Below are 20,049 nucleotides of genomic sequence, written 5' to 3'. Positions count from 1 at the left end.
TTTATTTCGATCCACTCTGTTGCAGGGCACAGGGATTTACTGAGGTCTGTTTGTGCTCTGCAGGTAACTGTTTTGTTTGGTTGTTTTTTCTTGAGAAAAGCTGCACTTGAATTAGAAATCTCAAAGTCATTTGAAGGACTAAAGAGCTGTGCTGATAATTCATTAAGTGGCACTGCTTCTGTCTGCACTAATACTGAGCTGATATTCCAGAATGGTGCTGAGAAGCACAGTGTTTTTGGAGATGTCTGATTTTGGATGAGTTGTATAACAAACGTCCTGAACTGATGACTAAAATTTCCTGCCACTTTTGATAAGATGGAAGACTCTCTCATGCTGAGACCTGATTCTGTATTAGGTAATAGCATTGTGCCCATGTAAATTGGCCCTCAAGCTTCAGTTGAATAACTTGCTTTATTTTCTAAACTGCTAAGAGATGGCTTTACATTATTGAACAACTGATGTTATGATGAAATGATGTGTATGCATGATATATGTTTGCTCAGTTTGCATTTTTGCATCCTTTGGGTTGTGTATACATGCCACAAAGAGCTATCATTTTTCTTTGTGATCAAATTCAAAGCCAGACAGGAGTTGAAGTAATTGGTTCTCTGATGGAGAGATGAAATACTTCTATGTTTGGGCCTGATTTGGTGCACGCTTAGAAAGCACCGTGCACAGAATATGCTCATTTCACACTGAAGAAGTGAGGCAGGCTGACTGCTTTTTCTGGAAGTTGTTCAAAATTGGATGTTCAAAAGGTTGTTCTGTCTTTTTTGCAGATGTTTACAAAGTAATTGACTCTGTAAAGCTAGAAGAAGTACAGCATGTCTGTGTTTTGCAGAACAGTTCTGTTACCTTAGAATTAATAAACAATGTTAGTGCCTGCTTGTCGGTGGGGAAGCAGGACCCAGGACATTGGGTGAGACACAAAGAATTACAAGGACTGGATCAAGTTATGACTAGCAACAGTAATTTCACCATCCGAGGACACCGAACAGTTACCTGCCGATCAGAGTGTTCCAGTTCTTTTTTTGCTCACCTCTTTCTGAAGAAGTAGCACAAGAATTTAGCAGTTCAGCAGTGGTTTTGTGCTGAGTTAATTTTCCTCCTTGTGCTGTGTACACAGAAGCATGTTTAGACTGACAAAACAGCATCTAGATTTGTATCTGCTGCAGGCTTAGTATTCCATATTAAAAAAGAGCAGAGAGCTTAACGAGTAGTTGTTGATAGCTGAAGCGGCGGCATGCATTGAATGTCAGTCTTGTTAGACTCCAAGGTTGATGTAGGCCACCTGGGTTCTGGCATCTTGGCATCCCAGATTTGCAGCTTGAAGTTCATGTGACCATGGGTCACAGTAAGCACCCCCCCCCCCCCCCCAGTCTCTGGGTGAATTCGTACTTCAGAAGAGCTTCCTTTTGTGTATTGACTCTCCCTTATTTAAAATCATTAGAGGTTTAACTTCCCACTAGGCCACACACCATACAAATATGCGCTGAGGAACTGACCTTTCAAAATAATCCATTTCAAGTTAGTTCTTTGCACTTTAGTGTGATTCATGAAGTAATGCTGTAAAGCAAAGAAAGCATTTTATAGTGTAGGCTACCTATTTCTCCAGCAGCATAGTTTGAAGCTCCCATTCTTTGCTAATGCAGAGCCCTTGCATTCCACTTCTTCCAGAGCATCTTTTTATGTTGTTGACTGTGTTTAGACCAGCTCTGTGGGGATTTTTTGTCCCCCCCTCCCCTTTAGAGAGAGAGATGGGCGTAAGCTGAGAGAGGCTTTCTCTAAAAACAAATTTAGTGACTGGTCAAATTTAAAGCAATGCGATGGTCATTTTGGGTGTCCTCCTTGAGGTACTTCAAAGATTCTTATTTTCATATGATTGGAGTACAGTAAGGTATCTTTAATGTGTATATATAAGTCAGTTCTAATCATTGGTATTTATGTTTGCTGTTAGGAGAAATTAATTACAGCAGATGACAGTGAAGGGATCCACTACATCTTGCAAGACCACTAATGCTTGACATTTTGTGACCCCAACCCCCCGTGACAATTCAATTTTATATCCTCTGTTGCCGTGTTTTCACTAAAAAGCCAAAGTTCTTTTTAATGGTTTATGGAATTATGCAAGAATCTCCCCTTTAGTTTGYACTTTCTCACACTCATAATTTCAGAGGCAAGCTCTTTATGGTTAAGTTTGGAGAATAGGGTACTGCACACGTACACAAACAACTGGGGACTGCAGTGTTTATCTGCACCTGGATCTGTATTGTGTACCTCCCAAATCCTAGTAGTCAGGAAGGATGTAGGTAAGTGGATTTCTTGTGGCCAATCTCTGCTTTCTTTGATATTTTCTACTTCTTGCCACCAAAAATACCCATGCAAAAATCCACTACAAGAGGCATATTGAGTGTGTGTTTTGTTGTTCCACCAAATTATTTAGCTACTGCCCTGCACTAGCTGTAATACTGTGTCAATACCAGGTGAAATGACAGTATGTGATTTGTATAATGCTTGTGAAGCTTCACATTAGTGCCAGATTGTATGTGTAGGATATTTGCAGTCACTGCATTGAAGAAATTCCTTTTCTTTAAAGGCATGACTTGTATATCTGAAGCCTGACTTTTTTTCCTGCTCCATCTGCTTCTGTGAGTTCAGCCCCAATCTTGACTATACGGGCAGAGAAAAGTGATTTAATCTCAACTAGCATGTTTCAAAAAGGTGCATAAAAATATTTTTTGCTGTTACAGTTTAACAGAATTTTAGCATAAATAAGAAAGGGTATTCACTGACTAACGACTCTGAACATAGCTGAAAGTCACAGCAACAGAATAGYGAATATGACAATTCCGAGCACGTTCTATATCACAAGGATGCTAACAACACTGAAAAATTCTTTCTGGGAAGCTGAAAACTAACAAAAGTGCAAAGCAAGAGTGCCTCCGACTTCCATGTGGCACTGATTAACAGGGAACGCAGCGATGCGTGCTGCTGCTCTGGGGTCTGGTGAAGTGTAGAGCTGTGATGGGTTTCACAAGGCACGRTGGCCTTTTAATGCAACTTGTAACAAAGTGTTCTGGGCAATGTGCCTTGAGCAGGAAGAGATAGAGAGATTTGCAAGTGGAAGCTTCCCTATTTGGGAACAGCCCTAGGAGAGGGGAAGATACAAAAGCTAATCGTACTGGCAGCAGCATCTTAGTGAAAGGAAAGGGAAGGAACAGACTATACCAAATAAGCACAACATGGGATCTGTGCCTGAGGATGAGGTGGATAACCATGAAATCCATTTGAAGCAGAGCAGAAGTTCAAGCTGGGAATAAAGGAAGGGCAACAAAGGTAGGGGAGAAAGGAAGCATAAGACTGAGACATATGTCTGGAAAGACAGAGAATAAATGCTTTAGCTCTAATTTTTTTAGAGCTGTGTCAGCTCACTCTGGTACAGCTGGGAACTTCTATGAGTCAGCATGTTGGGAAACTGGGCTGTGTGGTGAAACTTGAAATGGTTCAGAAGAACCTCGGCAGTGCTGGTGGCTTCTAGAGCAGTTGGATAATGAACTGATTTGCTGTTAAGAGTAATGGACTGATGTGTTCTGTATCTTTCCCGGGAAAAGCAGCCATAGTCTCACGGATCAATGGCAGAAGCAAGATAGAGCTGCTGTTCCTGTGAGCCGTGGCCAGGCAGGTCAAGGGGGAGCATAGAAAACACTGAAACTGGGCGCTCTCACAGGAACAGTCCTGAGGGTCTCTAAGCCCGTGGGGCACCTGGAATAGAAGTGACCGGTAGGTTTGAAGGAAAGACCTGTAGGACTAAACAGCAAGGACAAAATCCACAAGGCACATTGCTGGATCACCTCATGAGGGAGATGAGCTGTTAAAAGTACAAGGGATGATTTGAATTTGTGTTCCCCCCCCCCCCCATTAATGACATCTTTGTAACACAATGATGACTGCTCATGAGCAAGCATCACAGTTTCTTGCTCAGATATTTATGCAGTTTCAGTAATTATTTGTTAGGAGAGAGACTTTTGGTAGCTATGCAATATACAGAACACTTAAGTATTTTACTATGCAAATTGCACTTATGGCACTGTTTTCATGCTGCTACTGTTCAAGGCATTAAACTTACTGTTATGTTAAAGCTTTACAGACACTTGTGTTCCAGTTGTATTATAGGGAAAAGCTATCTGTACAGATTATTCATCATGTTACAGCTGATGGATATATTTCCCAAACTCTCATTGCAGGTATCCAAAAGCAGCTGGTTCAGAGCTTCATGCAAACAATGCATTCTCCTATTTAAAACATCCTGCTTTCTTCCAGGCATACTGCAAATGGCAAACTGTGGTAGAGTGCAGTGCCCACCGGGGAATGTACTTGTGTTACTAGCCTTTTGCCATTTAGCCACTTAAATGAGTCTGCAGCGCTTAAGTGGAAAAGCTAATATGCACAGAAAAAAACAGTACAACTTTAATGCAGAGAATTGCTTTCAAGATTATTAATTCAAAAGATGGATGCTATCCGCAGAAAATGTTTTTTGTACTGAAATATTTAAAAAGCAGTACTTTCCTTACTGGCTTCTTTGCAGTTTCTTATTTCTCCTCTTTAGGAAAAAATATGTTAGTTCTTCGTGGAGAGAAAAACTAAGTAGTGCGTCTAATATGGCTTGGTAGTAAAATAACATGAATTTGATAACTGTGTAGTTCAAAGCCAGGATTTTCAGGTATGGTGATATTAGTCATTTAAAATGCATAGGTGATACGAGTGCTGGCCATATTTTGTCTCCTTTCAGATGATGGAATAGCACTGAGCCGAACAAGGACAGAGGATATAAAAGGAGCACCCTGGTTAAAATAATTGAAATTGTAATTTATATATCTTTCTCAATCCAGTCTATTACCTGTCATCAAGGTTTAAGATGTAATGGAACTATATAATGGAACTCAAAATAACTCACTGGCCAAAACCTWTTTGTAAATATTACTTTCAGTGTCACCAGCACAATACTTGGAAAGAACAGCTCTGACTTGAGTCTTTTTTTTCAACCTCCCTCTTTGGCTGAAGAAAGAAAACCTGAGTGCCTGGCAATGCTGGATACTGGCACTAGATCCTGATACCTGCTGTGCTTGTAACAGAACAAACAACAGAGAATATTTCCAAGTTTTACAGAACCCTTTTTAAAAAATGGTTACAAATGAAATTCTAATGGTGGCTACTGAAGTTTTGTAACATCTAGCTATCTAGATTGCCATGTAGATTGTAACATCTAGCCATATAGATGGTGTAGATTTATCAGTCTAAACATTTGTAGAATACCAGCCACCATATTACTTCATGTAATATTGTTAGGGCTTAGAAAATATGGTAGAATTTTCTCTTAATACATCTCCTATCTTTAGAATCTAGTATGTCATATAACAGGGCCAGTAAGAAGTTCCTTGTTTCAGTTATTGGTAGGTCTCAATGGTATTTTATTTTGCGATATGGAAGTGAAATGTTTCAGCTTGTTTTCTACTTTCTCTTGTGATGGGATGCTAAAAAATGCTACATAGTTACAATATGTTAATTTGGTAGCTTCTATTTTTTCCTAAGAAAACCAAGTTTCTGCACTCAATATTGTCATGAAGATCATGAAAACATGAATCCTAAAGTCTCAAGAATCATCAAATGAAAAGCTAACATATATGATTGCTAAAAATCTCTTTGTTATAAGCTGGTCAGTGGGTTTTGTGGACCTGAATGACATGCTGTGTTGCTAGGTTGCACTTTTCAGTTTAATTTCTCGGGGCAGGATAAAACAATCCGGTGTTTCAAGACTTGATTGTTTAACTCGCAATGAGTTCTCAGTGTCTCCAGTTGACTTTCAGCTTTCCAAGGTCCTACATCGCACCTTCACTTTATGGATGTCTTTCCTCCATTCATGAAATAGACATATTTTAGACAACCTGTGCCATGAGAGATATCAGGAGTTTAGTACAGGTGGGGAAAAATTCAATAAGACTGTTGTGTGGAGCTTCCATTGAGCAGGTCTCTTCTGATAAGAAAATATAGCATGTATTATCTAACAGAGAGTTCAAAAGTAATGCTGAGGCTCCCGTCAGTACAGAGTATTTGTCTCTGATATTTCTCCATTGGCAATTTTTTACAAGCGGGCTTGGGTGATCAAGAAGAACTTGGTACTTCAGACTTACCATCATTGTGTGGTAAAAGAAAAAGATGGCAGTGAGTTGGACTCAGGCTATATACTCTTTCTTTCAGCCTAGTTCAATTAGATAGATGCTCTAAATTCTTGGTGGAGCTTTGCACAGCCATCAGAGCAGGTGCAATAACCAGGCACATGTAGAATAAAAAAGTTTTACAGAATTAAAGTAAAATAAAAAAATCCAGCTCATGTCTGCAAACCCCATGCTATCTGCATCATCAGAAGCTTGTCCCCAGCTGATATGCAGAAATTCATTGTTCCTGCTTCCTCTCCAACACATCTGTAAGAACCTATGCTTTGCAGCTCAACAGGTGGTGTGTACAGTTCAAAAATGTTGCACGTTCCAAATAGCTGTGTCTCTTTCTACTCTGTCTTTAAATCAGTCATCTGAGATGCAGCAGTTGCTACATCTGTCCTACTCTAACAGAAACCTTGAGCATAGATTCTCACTTGCCATGAGGAAAGGTTTTTCAGTGAATCACAGAGACAACTGGATATTCAGTTCCCTTTGAAATTCAGTTTCATCCTGATGCTCAACTCCTTCATTTTTCTTCTCAAAATGGGATATAACCCAAGCCTTTTGCCATTAGATTTTTCCCCTGGTCCAGTTAGAATGAAAAGAAAATGTTTTAAGGCTTGGACCAGTCTAACAGTGCAAGGGCAGTTTGAAGTGCAAATTGTCCCATATGAGGTCACTGCAGGAACCTGAATCCTTCTTGCAAGACACTTAGTCATGGCTTCCATCAGACTCAGGATGCACAGGATTCGTGAGCATGGGCTACAGCCAATAGAACGGATCTTGTATTACAGTATGATTAAAGTCCAGCATCATTATAAGACCTAGCAGCTGTAAATGAGTTTCTTAACTCATTTAAAGTTGCAGGATAAATGGGCCCTGTAGTTGCCAATGTCAGTGTATGGAAGATGAACACATGGATTTGAACCATCTTTTAGTAGCTCATCAGTGTGCCAAGTCAGACTGCTATGCTTAAAGTAACAGTGATTAGTGTTGAGTTAATATCAAGCTTGGATAATCATTAATTGGGTTTTGTTCGTTAACAAACAAGGAAAAACAGAATAAGGTTGCTCATCTTGATCTCTGATATTCTAGTATCCTCTGCAACTTGCAGAGATGATTCCTGCTTCAGAACAAAAAGCCTGAGTACAAATTCTGTAAAATGAAAGTTGACGAAGGAAACGCAGGTGTGTTTTCCCAGAAAAATAGATTAAATATATTGCTTGCCTTGCAGTTCATTTGTAGCATAGGGGAAGATTTAAGAACACAGTATGTTGGAAGACAGTCATGAATTCTATCATAATTATCAGACTTTGGCTTGTGAAGAAATGCTAATTGGAATCATGAGCAGGAAATATAAATACTCATTTGCACGGGAGCATCGTACGTCTGAACAGAGGCGAGCATGTCTGCTTCAYTGCGCAAGGGGATGGTACCCATTTCTACATGTAGCTGGATTCAGAAGATTTACACAAAACATAGAGAAGACGATGTGTACTTTTCTGATTGGCAGAGTATTTGTGTGGAATAACAGCTGTACAGGATCAACTCTTCTACCTTAAAGGCTGGTGCAGCTATCAGACTTCAGCTGATACAGCAGATGTGAAGGAGAAGTGGGCAGTGTTCAGTGCATGTRTGCAGAAGTGATGAACAGCAGTAACTGGAGCAGAATTCCAGAGCACATAGAGAGCAAAATTATCTGAAAGAAAGACAAGCTATAAAAACAAAAAATAAAGTGAAAACAGAGGGTGGAGCAGAAAGAAGACAAAGGACCCCTGAGGCAAGATTTGCAGAAACTAATTAGGAGCTGAGTTTCAGCTCCTAACTCTTTTTGCTTTTATGGCTTTTAAGTGTCTTGATTTTTTTCTGAGGTGATGAGTAGCCAGGAGTTGCCATTTGAATACCATATAGATGTCCACTCAGTGTATTGATGTGAAATGTCAGAAGGCTAAAATTTCGCTATTTAGCATTTTCCTCAGAAACCAAAAACTCAGGAACCAAGTAAAAAACATCCAACAGGGGATATTTCTGAATAAAACCCAGTGGGTTCTGTTGTTATGCCAAGCTGCCTTTCACCATCTTTTAGTTTCCGAGCTGAGAGTGAGGGTTTCAGAGTTTGTAGCTAAGAGAAATGCACAAGGGAATATAGAACTGTTTCACTTTGAAATTGGCCCCCAAATTTTCTGTTGGAATGTGCATATTCTTTTGAGGTTGTCCATGACATTCTCAGCTGAGAAAAATCAGATTAATCCTACTTTTTGATGCTCCTCCTGGGAGAAGATTCTCTTTTAAGCAGGCGGTATGAATTTCATCCCTTTGCATTCCATTCTCAAGAATGCTGGAACTACAGTTTGCCAGAAATCCAAGATGCTTCTAAAAGGACAAGCAAGTACTTCATTCAGAGTTCAGCTTGGGCTGCATTTAGGTAAGAGAAGGGTGTCACAGATCCAATAAAGGTGTAGGGTTAGAGAGAGGAGAAGAGAATACACTAACAAAACACATTGACTAAAAATTTTTTTTCAGCTGAATGCAAAAGGTTTGTGCATCCATATTTAATCAACAGATGATAAAAAGCAGGAGAGTTGTTGAGTCTGATATTTCAAAAAAGCAGGAGAGCTGTTGGGTTTGATATTTCAGGCTACAATCACCCGTTAAATTCAGTCACCACCTATTTATGCTTTTCTGAGTGTGTGGTGTGGTGTTGCATGAGCAAATACAGGCCGTTCCCTTTCTTTCCCTCTGTGCAGTGGGTCCCTGCAGGAATTGGCCTCGCTGTATTTTAATTGTTTTTTTCCGGTTGCTGGCAGGAGTTCTTAAAATACTTTGCCTTGCTTGTATCAAAGTGGTGCTGGCTCAGTGCACAAAGCTGCACCCAGCATGGGGCTGAGTGGTCACAGGCTGTCCTGATCAGGAGGCTCAGCAGCAGTCTGTATTTACCAGTTACTGAGCCGCTCGAGGAGGTGTGAAGGAGCAGTTGGGAACCCAAGTTATTGCTAGAGGAAAAGATGAGGCAGGGGGAGAAATCTGACCTGTTCAAAGTGGAAGATTCATCATGGAATTGCGCTGTGTCACTGTTTCCAATCCAAATGGAAATTCTGGATAGATTTCTTCAATAAATATGAATTTGTTTTGTGATGCTGCCAAGAAAACAAAAGTTTAGGGATTGATTAGGGCTGTAGGAAAAAAAAAATATGGCATTACATTACAGTTTTGAGAAACAATATGGACCAAGTTGTTTTTGGCCATTACCAGAGGTTGGAAGAAACAGGATATACGCATAATTGTGTAAAGAGCAGCTTTTCATCTCAGATATGCCAGAGTCCACATCTTTGATGGGGTATCCTGGGTTCTGCTTCTTCCAGATTCTGTGACACCTGCAAATTAACAAGGGGAAAAGACAAAACAAAGGCTGACTTCATACTCCAGACCATTGAGTTGCCTAGTCACAAAGAGGCCCCAACCCACAGGATTATGTATCTCTTGTACTTGGACTGCAAATGCAGAAAGGGAGCTTCACTGTAAAAGGTGTAATCTCGAGCTGTACTGCCATGCAGCTAAAATATATTATGACTTGCACTCTCTTAGGAAAGGATTAAGGATGCATTTGCATCTTTAATGAATTTCATGCCCAGCACCATTTTCAAGCAGAGATACTTCATACCAATATCTATGGTATGAATAGATGTCTGATTTTTGGAGGTGGTGATCTACTCATTCTCCATTAAAATAGTAACTGTAATGTTATACGAAGAAAAGGGAATGCAGATTCTAAACACTTTTCAGCATCTTTCAAAGGTGTCACATAGACCTGCTTAAGATTTAGAAAGGGCCTTGTAATTCTCTATTTTTCCAATATTTCTTATTTGAGATGGGTATTTACTGTATCACGGGCATTTTTTCTTGTCCCTTTGCAAGATGTTGTTCAACATGTATTTTAAATATAGTCCCATTAAAAATTAACATTTGYAGTAATACACAAATCAAACCTATGCTACTGTATCCCCACATATCTGTTAGCAAGGCTTCATGCCGATCTCTGGCAATTCTTGAGTAGTAGCTAAGTCAAAAGACAGTAGAAGAATTCTGCAAGATCTGGTATTCAATGTGAAGGAAAGGGATTGAACTACAAAGCTGATCCAGAATTGGTATAAAATGGTGAAGATCTTCTGGTTAGGAAAGTTTTAGTTTCTTATACCAAAAGAAAATGCAACAAAACATTATACTTTCCTTCTCTGCTAAATTAAACACAGATTAATTATGTATTAGCTATATCGATGTTTAATTTAGTTAGCTGTTTAGAGTACTGCTCTGGAATCCACACTGCAAACGAACTATCTAGACTTCTGGGATGAATTCAGTTTATCTGGAGAGCACCCTCCAATTTGTTATAAAACGATCACTGAGTAAATCTCACATAGTCCACCAACTTTAAATATGCAGGCTATTAAAAGAATATGGAGCAATCTAACAGACACCAAAGAGAAGGGCCATCACTTGGTTGTCATCTTTTTCATTATCACAAGTAGTAAGAAAATCAAATCATCTCTTGTTTAATTCCTGGATCTGACATGTATTTTGTATAAATACAACTTTTTGATCTTTTTGTACAGCCCCTTACAGAGTCTTGATCCATTAAAAAAAAAAAAAGGCTGCAGAACAGTATGATAATATAAATACAATTTTTAAATTTACATCAACCACAAAAAGGGTATAGCTGTATTGCATGCTTTTTCTCTAAAGTCATCTCTAAGATGACTGTAATCCTCCTTTTGAAGAACTGATTTTCTTTTCCATCCTAATTTAAAGTTATGGTTGTTGCTTTTTCCGGAAAGTAGAAATTAATTCAGAGCAAGGCAAGTGTTCATGGTGTTGTTTGAATACATACAGAATACCTTTCATGTGTTTTACACAGATGTATAAAACTTCTGGTACTGTTGCATGTTTTAGCCTGATATTCTTTGGCCAAATTCAACTCAGGTGACTAGATTTTATCAGCAAAATATTCCATGTCCTCTTGCCTTCTGTCAGCTGCATGCTATGTTCTTGTCCTATGCTTTGCTGAATTTTGTGTTGTATTGTTAAATATATTTGTTAAGCTCAATACAGAAGAAGTCTGTGTTTCAGTGCTCAGTGAAGTGCAAAACGTTGTTTCATTTTGGGAGAAACACACTTCCATAAAATATTATATTTGCCAGGTGTGACAGTATATTGAGGCTTTTTGTTTGTATCTGTGTTTCTGTGTCTTTTCGGGAAGAGAACTGTAGATGACGTATAAAATAGACCAGGTTGTGCCAGGAAGTCATGGTTGGATTTGTTAGACCCTTAGGAAATTCCTCTTTAGAAACCTAGCTGCTACAGTGCCCAGCACTGATCATGGCACTCTTTAGAAGATGGCCTCCCAGGAGCAGTGCTCCTGCTCTAATGAACAGAAATCTTTACTTTAGGTATGACCAGAATTAAAAATAGGGATGGAAGAAGTGGGATAGAGATGAGGACAAAACTCSTGGTTTCTAGGTGCATCGAGTTTGGACGTGAGGTGTACGTGCATGCCGTTGGCTCAGTGGAAGGTCTTCAAAATACCCGGAACTATCTTTTTAGAAGGATTTACTCCTTTTCTGTGCTTTACAGGTGACTTGAGTTCTGTTCTTTTGCTCTTGCATTGACGTAGTACCTGTTAGGATAGAGCTGAAGCAGTACCACAACAGTGAAAACTTGGAGCTGTGGGCAGCTAAGTTCTGTTTTTACCCTTTTTTGTGTTGGCTCATCCTTAAAGGAGCACTGTGTTCCCCCTTAATCTAATCCGCATCAGACCCGTCCAAGCCAGTGGGCTGGGCTGTGCCACTGCTAGCATCAGCTGCCTTCTCCCTAGGGATTCGCAGCAACGCTCGTGTGTCAAATGTCRTTGCTGTGAACGTGACACATACTGTTCCTGAAAATAAAAAATGAAGTTGTCCCTACTTGTTTAAAGCACACTTTTCTCTTTCTGTGTTTATTCCGTCTGCCATGGTGCAATAATTGCTGCAAAACTTCTGGTGCGTATATCAAGTTACGGATTAGTGCAGGCCCCGTGGTTCTTGGAACAGCATGGGGCTGTTTTTGTTTACCAGTGACATTTATCCTCTCATTTCCTTTTGGAAGCCTGACAGCTTCTCACTGTCTGATGGGGAATGTACTTATAAGACCTTCTTTTCATGCCATGGCTGACAGTAAACACGCCAGTGCATGGTATCTGTGTCTGCTCTCCTCAGAGCCACTGTTGCTGCTTTCAGCAGCCAGTTGGGCAGGAGCTTGGTTGGGCAGGAAAGCAAAAGGATTTCTAAGTACAATTATCTTCTCTTGCAGGAGGAGACCGAGAGCGGATGACAGCTAATCATGAGACGTACCTTCTTATGGCAAGCACACAGAATGACATGGAGGACTGGGTGAAATCCATTCGTAGGGTTATATGGGCGCCATTTGGAGGAGGTGAGTCAGTTGGAGAAAATGTCAGACTCCCAGATGAACAAAGACACGTCGGGGTTATTTTGTTGTCTCTCAGCCGCAGTCAGCATTTTGCGGTGAAGAAGAGGAGAGAATGATCTAGATATTTCAAAAACGGTGGAATAAACCCTTTGTTTTCACTTGTTAGACAGGTATCAGGCACGTTTCCACATAGAGGGATCAGTTAAAAGGCTTTAAAATGTCTAAAACTACTTCCCTTGAGAAGGACAGCACATTGTAGAGTGTCACCAAGGTAACCGGAGTTTTCACAGAAGACTGGTCTTCTGTGAAATCAGCTTCTCGCTGGGAAAACTGGGATAATTCCTTTGGTCACCAGCTAAAAGATTGTTCATGTTTTTCACTGTTTCACTGTGCTTGGGCCATCCCAATTGAGGTCAAACACTGTAAAGCATCAAATGACATCAGTTCACAGCCCCTCTTGGAAGGGCAAAAATACTGTTATCCCCACTTTGAAGGAGAAATGGAGGCAAAGAAAGGTGACTAAGACCTACCCACTGCTGCAGAGGAGACTGYAATGCATGTAGCCTTTGCTCTGACCTCATCCTTTAGGATAGAAGTTATTGGTTTCCTTCACAAAACCACACTCCTTGCTCTTCTTTCTCTTACAAAAAAAAAAGAAGGGGGGAGGGAGTGTCTTTATTCAGTTGTATTCAGATCCACGAAAACTTTGTGTGCTGCCCCCAGGATCTTTGCTTTGTGTAAGCAGCATGGTATTTAGAAACAGGAGAAAAGGTCACCCACCATTTCATGAGACCCTGCACATAATGAGAAAGGACCGAAACAGAGTTATGTTAGGAACTACAGGTTGCACCATTTTGCACTTAAAGTACTGCAGCCACTGTTGCTGAGGTCATTTTGCAAGTGGTCTGATAGCTGTGGTCCTGACTAATACAGAGGGTTCTGTATGCAGAGGAAGTGGAGCTGGGTCACCTTGCTGACAAATACCTGTCACAAGAGGCTGTCAGTGATTCTCCTGCAAGTGACAGCTAAGGCCAATGATGATAATATATAAAGCTGTGCCCTGGGGTATTAGCAAGAGCATTATGCGATAGATTCTTTCTCTTTTGATTGGCAGACCTAGTAATTTCAGTAGTACTGGATCAAAATTTATTGTCAGATGTCTTTTAAAAAGCTCTCTCATACTGAATGGGCTGGAATTATTATCATCATTTCCAACATCATTATTCTTGTAATATTATCTATGTTATTATAATACAAGTATGAGTCATACACCTACAAAAAATGTCTGTGTATCAATCAAACTGTTCCTTGAAGCTCTCAAATCTCAAAGTTTGGGAATAGGAATATTTTCCCAACGTGAAAGAGCACCAGTATTGTATTAAGGGCTTTTTTGTCTTGTCAGCAGGTGTTATTAGACTGTGGAAAAATAAGGTAGGATTGTCTGCGCTTTTTCATGACAGAGAAGAGCAGTTATCACTGAAAACCACGTTTGCTGACTGCAAATGTCTCTTTCCCACCTGTCAGATACAGTACAGGAGAGAGGATGGAAGGGACTAAAGAAAATTACCGTTTTGGATAAAACTCTTCTTTGAGCCACCCATCTTTCTTTGTGCTTTCTTCAGGTGATACAGTTCTTGGGAGAAAGCTTTGGCCCTTGCTGGTGGGCTGCCCCGACGGACTCAGTTAGCTGGGGGCTTGCCTGGCAACTTCTCAAACATGTCTGTCTTCTGTTTGGCTCTTCCTGTGGAAATGTGTGCTGGAAAGATGGTGCTAAGCAGTTGTTGCACTGGCCCCACTGGGATTTGGACCTACATGTTAATGAAGGCAGAGCTGGTACAGTTCCAGATCTGGGCATGTACATCTCACAGGAGAATGTTAAAACAAAACAAAAACCCCACACAGGGCAAACCCCACAGGCTAACAAAGTGAAAGGTTTATCTTAAAAGGTGTGATCTTCTGCAGACATACGGAGATGGTGTGGAACTGGGGAAGCAGGAGGTGCTTAGTCACCTGCAGTTCGGCTAGGGAAGAAATGTGCTTGTTTATATGGTGCAAAGATCACCCATCTACAACTTTCTTTTTGTAAAGAAAGCTTTATATTGAGCTCTTCAGTGTTCTTCTCCTATTCCAGTCCAATAGCAGTCTAAGTTACTGTGGCAGTAACCAATTTGGGTGCGTAACAGAACTGTATTTTTCAAGGAGGGAAGCTTTGTGTGTGTGTTGTGTGCCTGGCTCCCATCACCACCATATTTGTCTATTGCAAATACGAGCTAAAGCAACCCTGAAGTTCCTTTGCAAAGCAGAGAAGTGTCACCATTTTACAGGTGAGGAGCTGAGATCTGGTGAAACTGAGTTGCTAGCCCAAGTCCACGCGCAGAGGCTGTGACAGAGCTAGGAACAGAATCGAAATCTCCCGAGTCCTGACCCTGTGCTTTCTTCGCAAGCCCCTCATTTGCATTTATAGGGCAAGAGCTATTTCTGGTTTACGGTTGGGAATCCTTCCAGCCACCAGGGAAATTCTCAGGACACAGTCGTTGTTGTTGAGTGTTTAATGACACTTAATGATGGAAACACCTAGCTGAGGACTTTGCGTGCTGATTTGTGTAAAACAAGAGAAGGGTGCAGTCCTTGAATTACTGTTTAAATTCATTTGTAGTTAAAACACTTAGGTTTTTTTTCCCTGTTGGAATTCCTGATCGAGTATACTGACTTTAAGGTTATTGGTATTAGAAAGCAAACAGTTAAATTCCTGGAAAATGTGAGAATAGGTTTTAGTGTTTATGAAGACAGTCTGAATATTGCTGTGAGGCAAAAGTGGTATTGTGGTATGTGTTACCATTAAGAATCATGCCTCTCGAATGTCACCATTTGATTAACTATTTCTTATTTAAGTTGATATTCTGAGATCCCCAAAGTGTTAACTATTCTGTAGTTACATATGAATAGACATACTCATATTTTTATTACCCCTTCCTGCAAGAATTTTTCTAGAGCTTTCTAAAGAAAGGCTCTTCTCACGCTGTTTAAGAGCTTGCATTTGTGAGCTGTAACCACTGAAGTGAATTTTTTTTATCTATTACATTAGCTATAAACAAAATATAGAAAAGTTACAGTCATACGATGATGACTGGCCAGTAACAAGTAATTACTTGTAGGAAAAAATTAATTCAAATAGCCAATTAATCAAAACACCTGTATTATTTCTGCTTCCTCAATTTTATCACTAGATGGTAAGCCACAGTAGTCTGCTGTCATGCAAGTGTCAGTTTGAGTAACATATTTGGATTTTCTGGTTCTTTTAAGCATTATAAGCAAGTTGTATGCATGTTCAATGGATATCTCTGAGCCCTGGTGAGCCACTAATGTTTAAAGTTTGTCTGGCATTGGGAGAGGACTCCTGGTACCAGAGCAGGTAGCTCTGTAAATGATTAACCATATCATTAAATTGTTACTTGTTAACCTGTGCTAGAAAGAGAAAAGGGGGGGAGAGGTAGCAATCTGCTAAAGTGATCAGAAACAGCTTTTTCTTGCACCAAAAACATAAGCAGCTATGGAAAAAGAAATGTAAATGAGCCAGGACATGTAATGCTTGTTTGCACATGACATTCCTTTCCTGATTAGATTTAAAAAGGCAATTTTTTACAGGAGGGAAAGGCCTGAGCTTTAATTGCGGAGCTTGAAACTAAGGGGGAGGGAGGAGGCAAGACGAAGGGACGTGAGCGTTTTAGCAGGGCCAGTAGCGTAAGGTCTGGCACCTCCTGTGGGAGCGCAGCCTGACTGCTTTTCAAGCTGCCACACACGACAGCCCCCTGAAGTCAACTCAAAGTCATCCACAACAGCAGAGAATCGCGTTGCAGCAGCTCCCTCCTTTACATTGTTTCCCTGCACCTGCTGCATGTGAGCGGCTGGAGCAGAAGGCAGCGGCGGCGGTGGCTGCCATTGCCAGGCGTGGGACTGGGAGGAAATGAGCAGAGCATCCCCGTGTGGAGGCACGTATTCCTCAGCAACTCCCCAGGATCCTGCTGGCAAGGATGCGCGGCTGCTGCATCTGACGTGTGTCTCCCATGAGAGCTTCTGGTAGTTTGAAGGCAATAAAGCAAGCAAGAAACCCACGAGAACATCAGACAGGGAGCTGGGTATATAAAAGGCCTTTTGAAAGGAATTCATTATGGACAGAGAGCCTTTTGGGCGAAGGTATCGTTATTTTTGTCCCTCAGTTACAGAGATAAAAGGAGCCAGCAAGGAGTATCGTATCCTGGAGGATTCTTCGGTGGCCTTTCTGGTATTGTTCTCTTCTTTCCCCTTGCGCACCGCAAAGTACTGACCTTTTCCAGTGGAATTGGAGTCCCTGCCACTCCACCCCCTGTTCCAGCTGAGAGGATGAGGTCTTTCTCCCCCTGTGTCCATGCAGACACTTCTGTTTGAATGGAAGATACATCTTTTTGCTGAAACTCTTTTGTTGTGACGTTGCATAATAAACAGTTGTCTCACCGCAGGAAATAAAAGAAACGAAAGGCAATAGACGAAAGGAAATTGTTCCCCAAAGCAAAACTGAAGAAGGGAATAGAACATTAAAATCGCTTCAAACCCTACCCGAGATTGAGAAGACCACAAATCTCCTAGCTCCAGAGGAAAATACACTATTACAAAAACTCCTCAGCAGTCAGTAACGATGAACAGTCGTGGCGTTTCATCTGGATGCAGCTGCTAAAGGGAAGCTTTGGGGGGACGTGGGGTCTCTGGCCTGTATGATGCCTGAAGATAGAAATGCTGGAGTCCGCAGCCCAGGTGCCTTAGCAGCAGCTCCTTTCATTCCTAAAACTACTTATAGGAGAATTAAGCGGTGTTTTAGTTTCCGTAAAGGTAGGTCTGTTCTGTTGCTGTGTTCTGCTTTGCTAGTGAAGCCATGGTTTCTGTGAAGTCAAGGGGGCTATGCATGCTGGTGCAGATGAGAATACTGAAACAAAAGGCATGAAACAATGCAGATGCTGACATCCCTCGAATGATTTATTTACTTCTTTGTTCATTTATTTGTAGTTGGCAAGCTGACATTGCCTCTCTGTATAATAGCCCATGAATGGGCTGCCTGAATGAGGTGGTTTGGGATAAGATTATTGCAGAGCAAAAATCAGTGAGAAGAGTCAGGGAATTGGACCTGCGATGCTCAGAACTGGCTATTTGGCTGGCAGAATATTAGGGGAGAGAGTTTAGGTTTGTATTTTGTCTGTGTGGGAGAGGGGAGAGAAGAGAGGGCGCAAAGTAACGAGATAAATATGCATCTGTCCAGAAGACTAAGTCCTTGGATTCTGAGATTTTTGGTGGACTGAAGGGGGTCCCTACAGTGCACTGTCCTCTTCCAAGTGCTGCATTGTTATTTCGTCCTGCCATCCCACAGCCTGTGCTTGCATTTCCACTTGCTGCAGAGAGATTTTTAAAGTCTTTTCTTCTGCATTGCACGTATTCCTGTTGAAATAGACTGTGGCAGCACCGGTGGGAGGAGGGCAAAGAGGAGACTGGCTTTGAAAATGTGTCAGCTAGTAGTGCTGGAAGGGAAACACATGTCTGAGAAGGAGATAGGACAAGTGACGATAAGGTGTCACAATGCCAGGGGTGGGAGGGAGAAGTATCTTTCTGACAGAAGACAAACTTTGTTTAGGGGAACAGGACAATGTTTGTGCTGCCTTAAAAACTATGCTAGACAGGGAAATCCAAGTAAAACGGCTAAATTGTCATGTTGTGTGGGAAGTGATCTTACGCAGGATGTACACAAACAAAATCATCTTCATCTCCTGCTCCTCCCTAAGCTGTTCCTTCATGCTGCCATTTATCCTGCAAAATTCATTCCCATTTGCACAGCCATGCAGCTCTCTGCTCACGACATTCAGTGGTGATGTAGTAGCATCACGGGTGATGCCCTTTGATGAGGAGCCACAACCAGCCAGGGCAATCCCAGCACAGCCGCAGCAGAGATCCGTTATCATTTGTGGCTGAGATTGTACTGAAGGCTGTTTGCCCCAACAGACACACACGCGCATGGGGCCAATGCTTCCTTTGGTTGCTGAGTTCAGTCCCTCTGAAGACTGTACAAGAGGATGTGTATGTTTCCATAAAAAGTGTACAAGTGTGTTTCCCCATGTTGGTGTGAATTAGAGCTATTTGGCTGTCTGTCCCCCATTTATACATTTAACTATTTGAGAAATGTTTGGAAGCTGAAAAAAGGATTAACCAATGAGTGTGCAGACAGCTGTCTTTTCTCCCAGGGTGCAGCCTTGGCCTCTCCATGAAGAGCTTCAGCTGTTTATTGTTTCTCAATATGTTCTGGCACAGAAACTCTTCATGTCTGAAACATGCCTAAGTGAAGCTGCAGTGTTTGGGGCAGAGGACTGGATGATGGAGGCCATGCTGCATATTTGCTGTCTTCTAGATACCGTGTGTTTCACTTGCATGGTCTTGCACACATTTTCAGTCAAAAATATTGTTATAAAGCCCCTAGATCAGAGCTGCAGAACGCATATATATATATATGTGCATATATGTATGTATGTATATGTATATATATAGGTCCACGTCCCATTGAAGTCAACATAAAGATGATTAAAGATGATAAGATTAATTGCCTTATACGATTCTTGAAACTTGATTTGCAGATTTTATGACCAAGTATAAAAAATGTGCAAAACTAACCTTCTGCAAATCTAGCACATAAACTTATATAAAGAAGATCATTTAGTATTAAACTATGTGACTTAGACCTCTAAACCACAATGCAGAAAACAGTATTAGCAGGGAAAGCCATTGGCTAGTCATTGGAAGAACCAGAAGAGAATCATAACCTTGTATGTTTAGGCAGACATGCACCGTCATCATCTTCACGGATGATACGTGGTGGAGAACAATACCTAGAGATAAAGATCCATGTTGCATTGTATTAGGCCCTGAAAAATGAAATGTCAGGCCTGCATGGGGGTCGTGTCATCGGGGAAGAGCTTTTTCAGAAGAAATCTGAAGAGAGACAGAGCTGCAAGTTTTTAAAGGTTGATTCAGAGAAGATGCTCTCTGTGTAAGTACCACCTTGGGTGCTCCCTGAAAGCACATCTGGGGTAAATGGGGGAAAAAAATGACTGAGTGCAAGGAAGGGTCACTAGCACAGTGACTTAAGGTGAGCAGAGTTTTGGAGGAGGAGGAGGCAGTATGGGCCATTGCCAGAGAAGCAGAGCAGGCCCTGATCTGATTCAGTGTGACAAACTTCTGGCAGTGTTTTTGAAACATTCCTCTCCAACCTGTAGCTACTTCTGCTCTTCTTTCAGAGTTCCTTTTTCTGAGCAGTAACCTCTGGTGTGTACCTGTGCTAAAACTCCAGGGCAGAAGCCTT

The 20,049-nt window shown here is 41.1% G+C and overlaps 1 protein-coding gene across 2 annotated transcripts in view; it reads left to right on the top strand.

Moving 5' to 3' along the window:
* The window catches only part of ARHGAP24 (Rho GTPase activating protein 24), a 244,367-nt gene that overhangs the window by 190,237 nt on the left and 34,081 nt on the right, over positions 1-20,049 (top strand). For both annotated transcript variants that reach the window (XM_026068474.1, XM_026068473.1), the window contains exon 4: positions 12,558-12,680. In XM_026068474.1, the coding sequence (XP_025924259.1) occupies positions 12,558-12,680 (123 nt within the window). The remainder of the gene's footprint in view (positions 1-12,557; positions 12,681-20,049) is intronic.

This window comes from Apteryx rowi, unplaced genomic scaffold, assembly GCF_003343035.1.
Source record: "Apteryx rowi isolate R43461 unplaced genomic scaffold, aptRow1 scaffold_270, whole genome shotgun sequence".
Lineage (NCBI taxonomy): Eukaryota > Metazoa > Chordata > Aves > Apterygiformes > Apterygidae > Apteryx > Apteryx rowi.
Note: the sequence above shows the minus strand (reverse complement) of the source record. Positions and strands in the feature narration are given on the sequence as shown.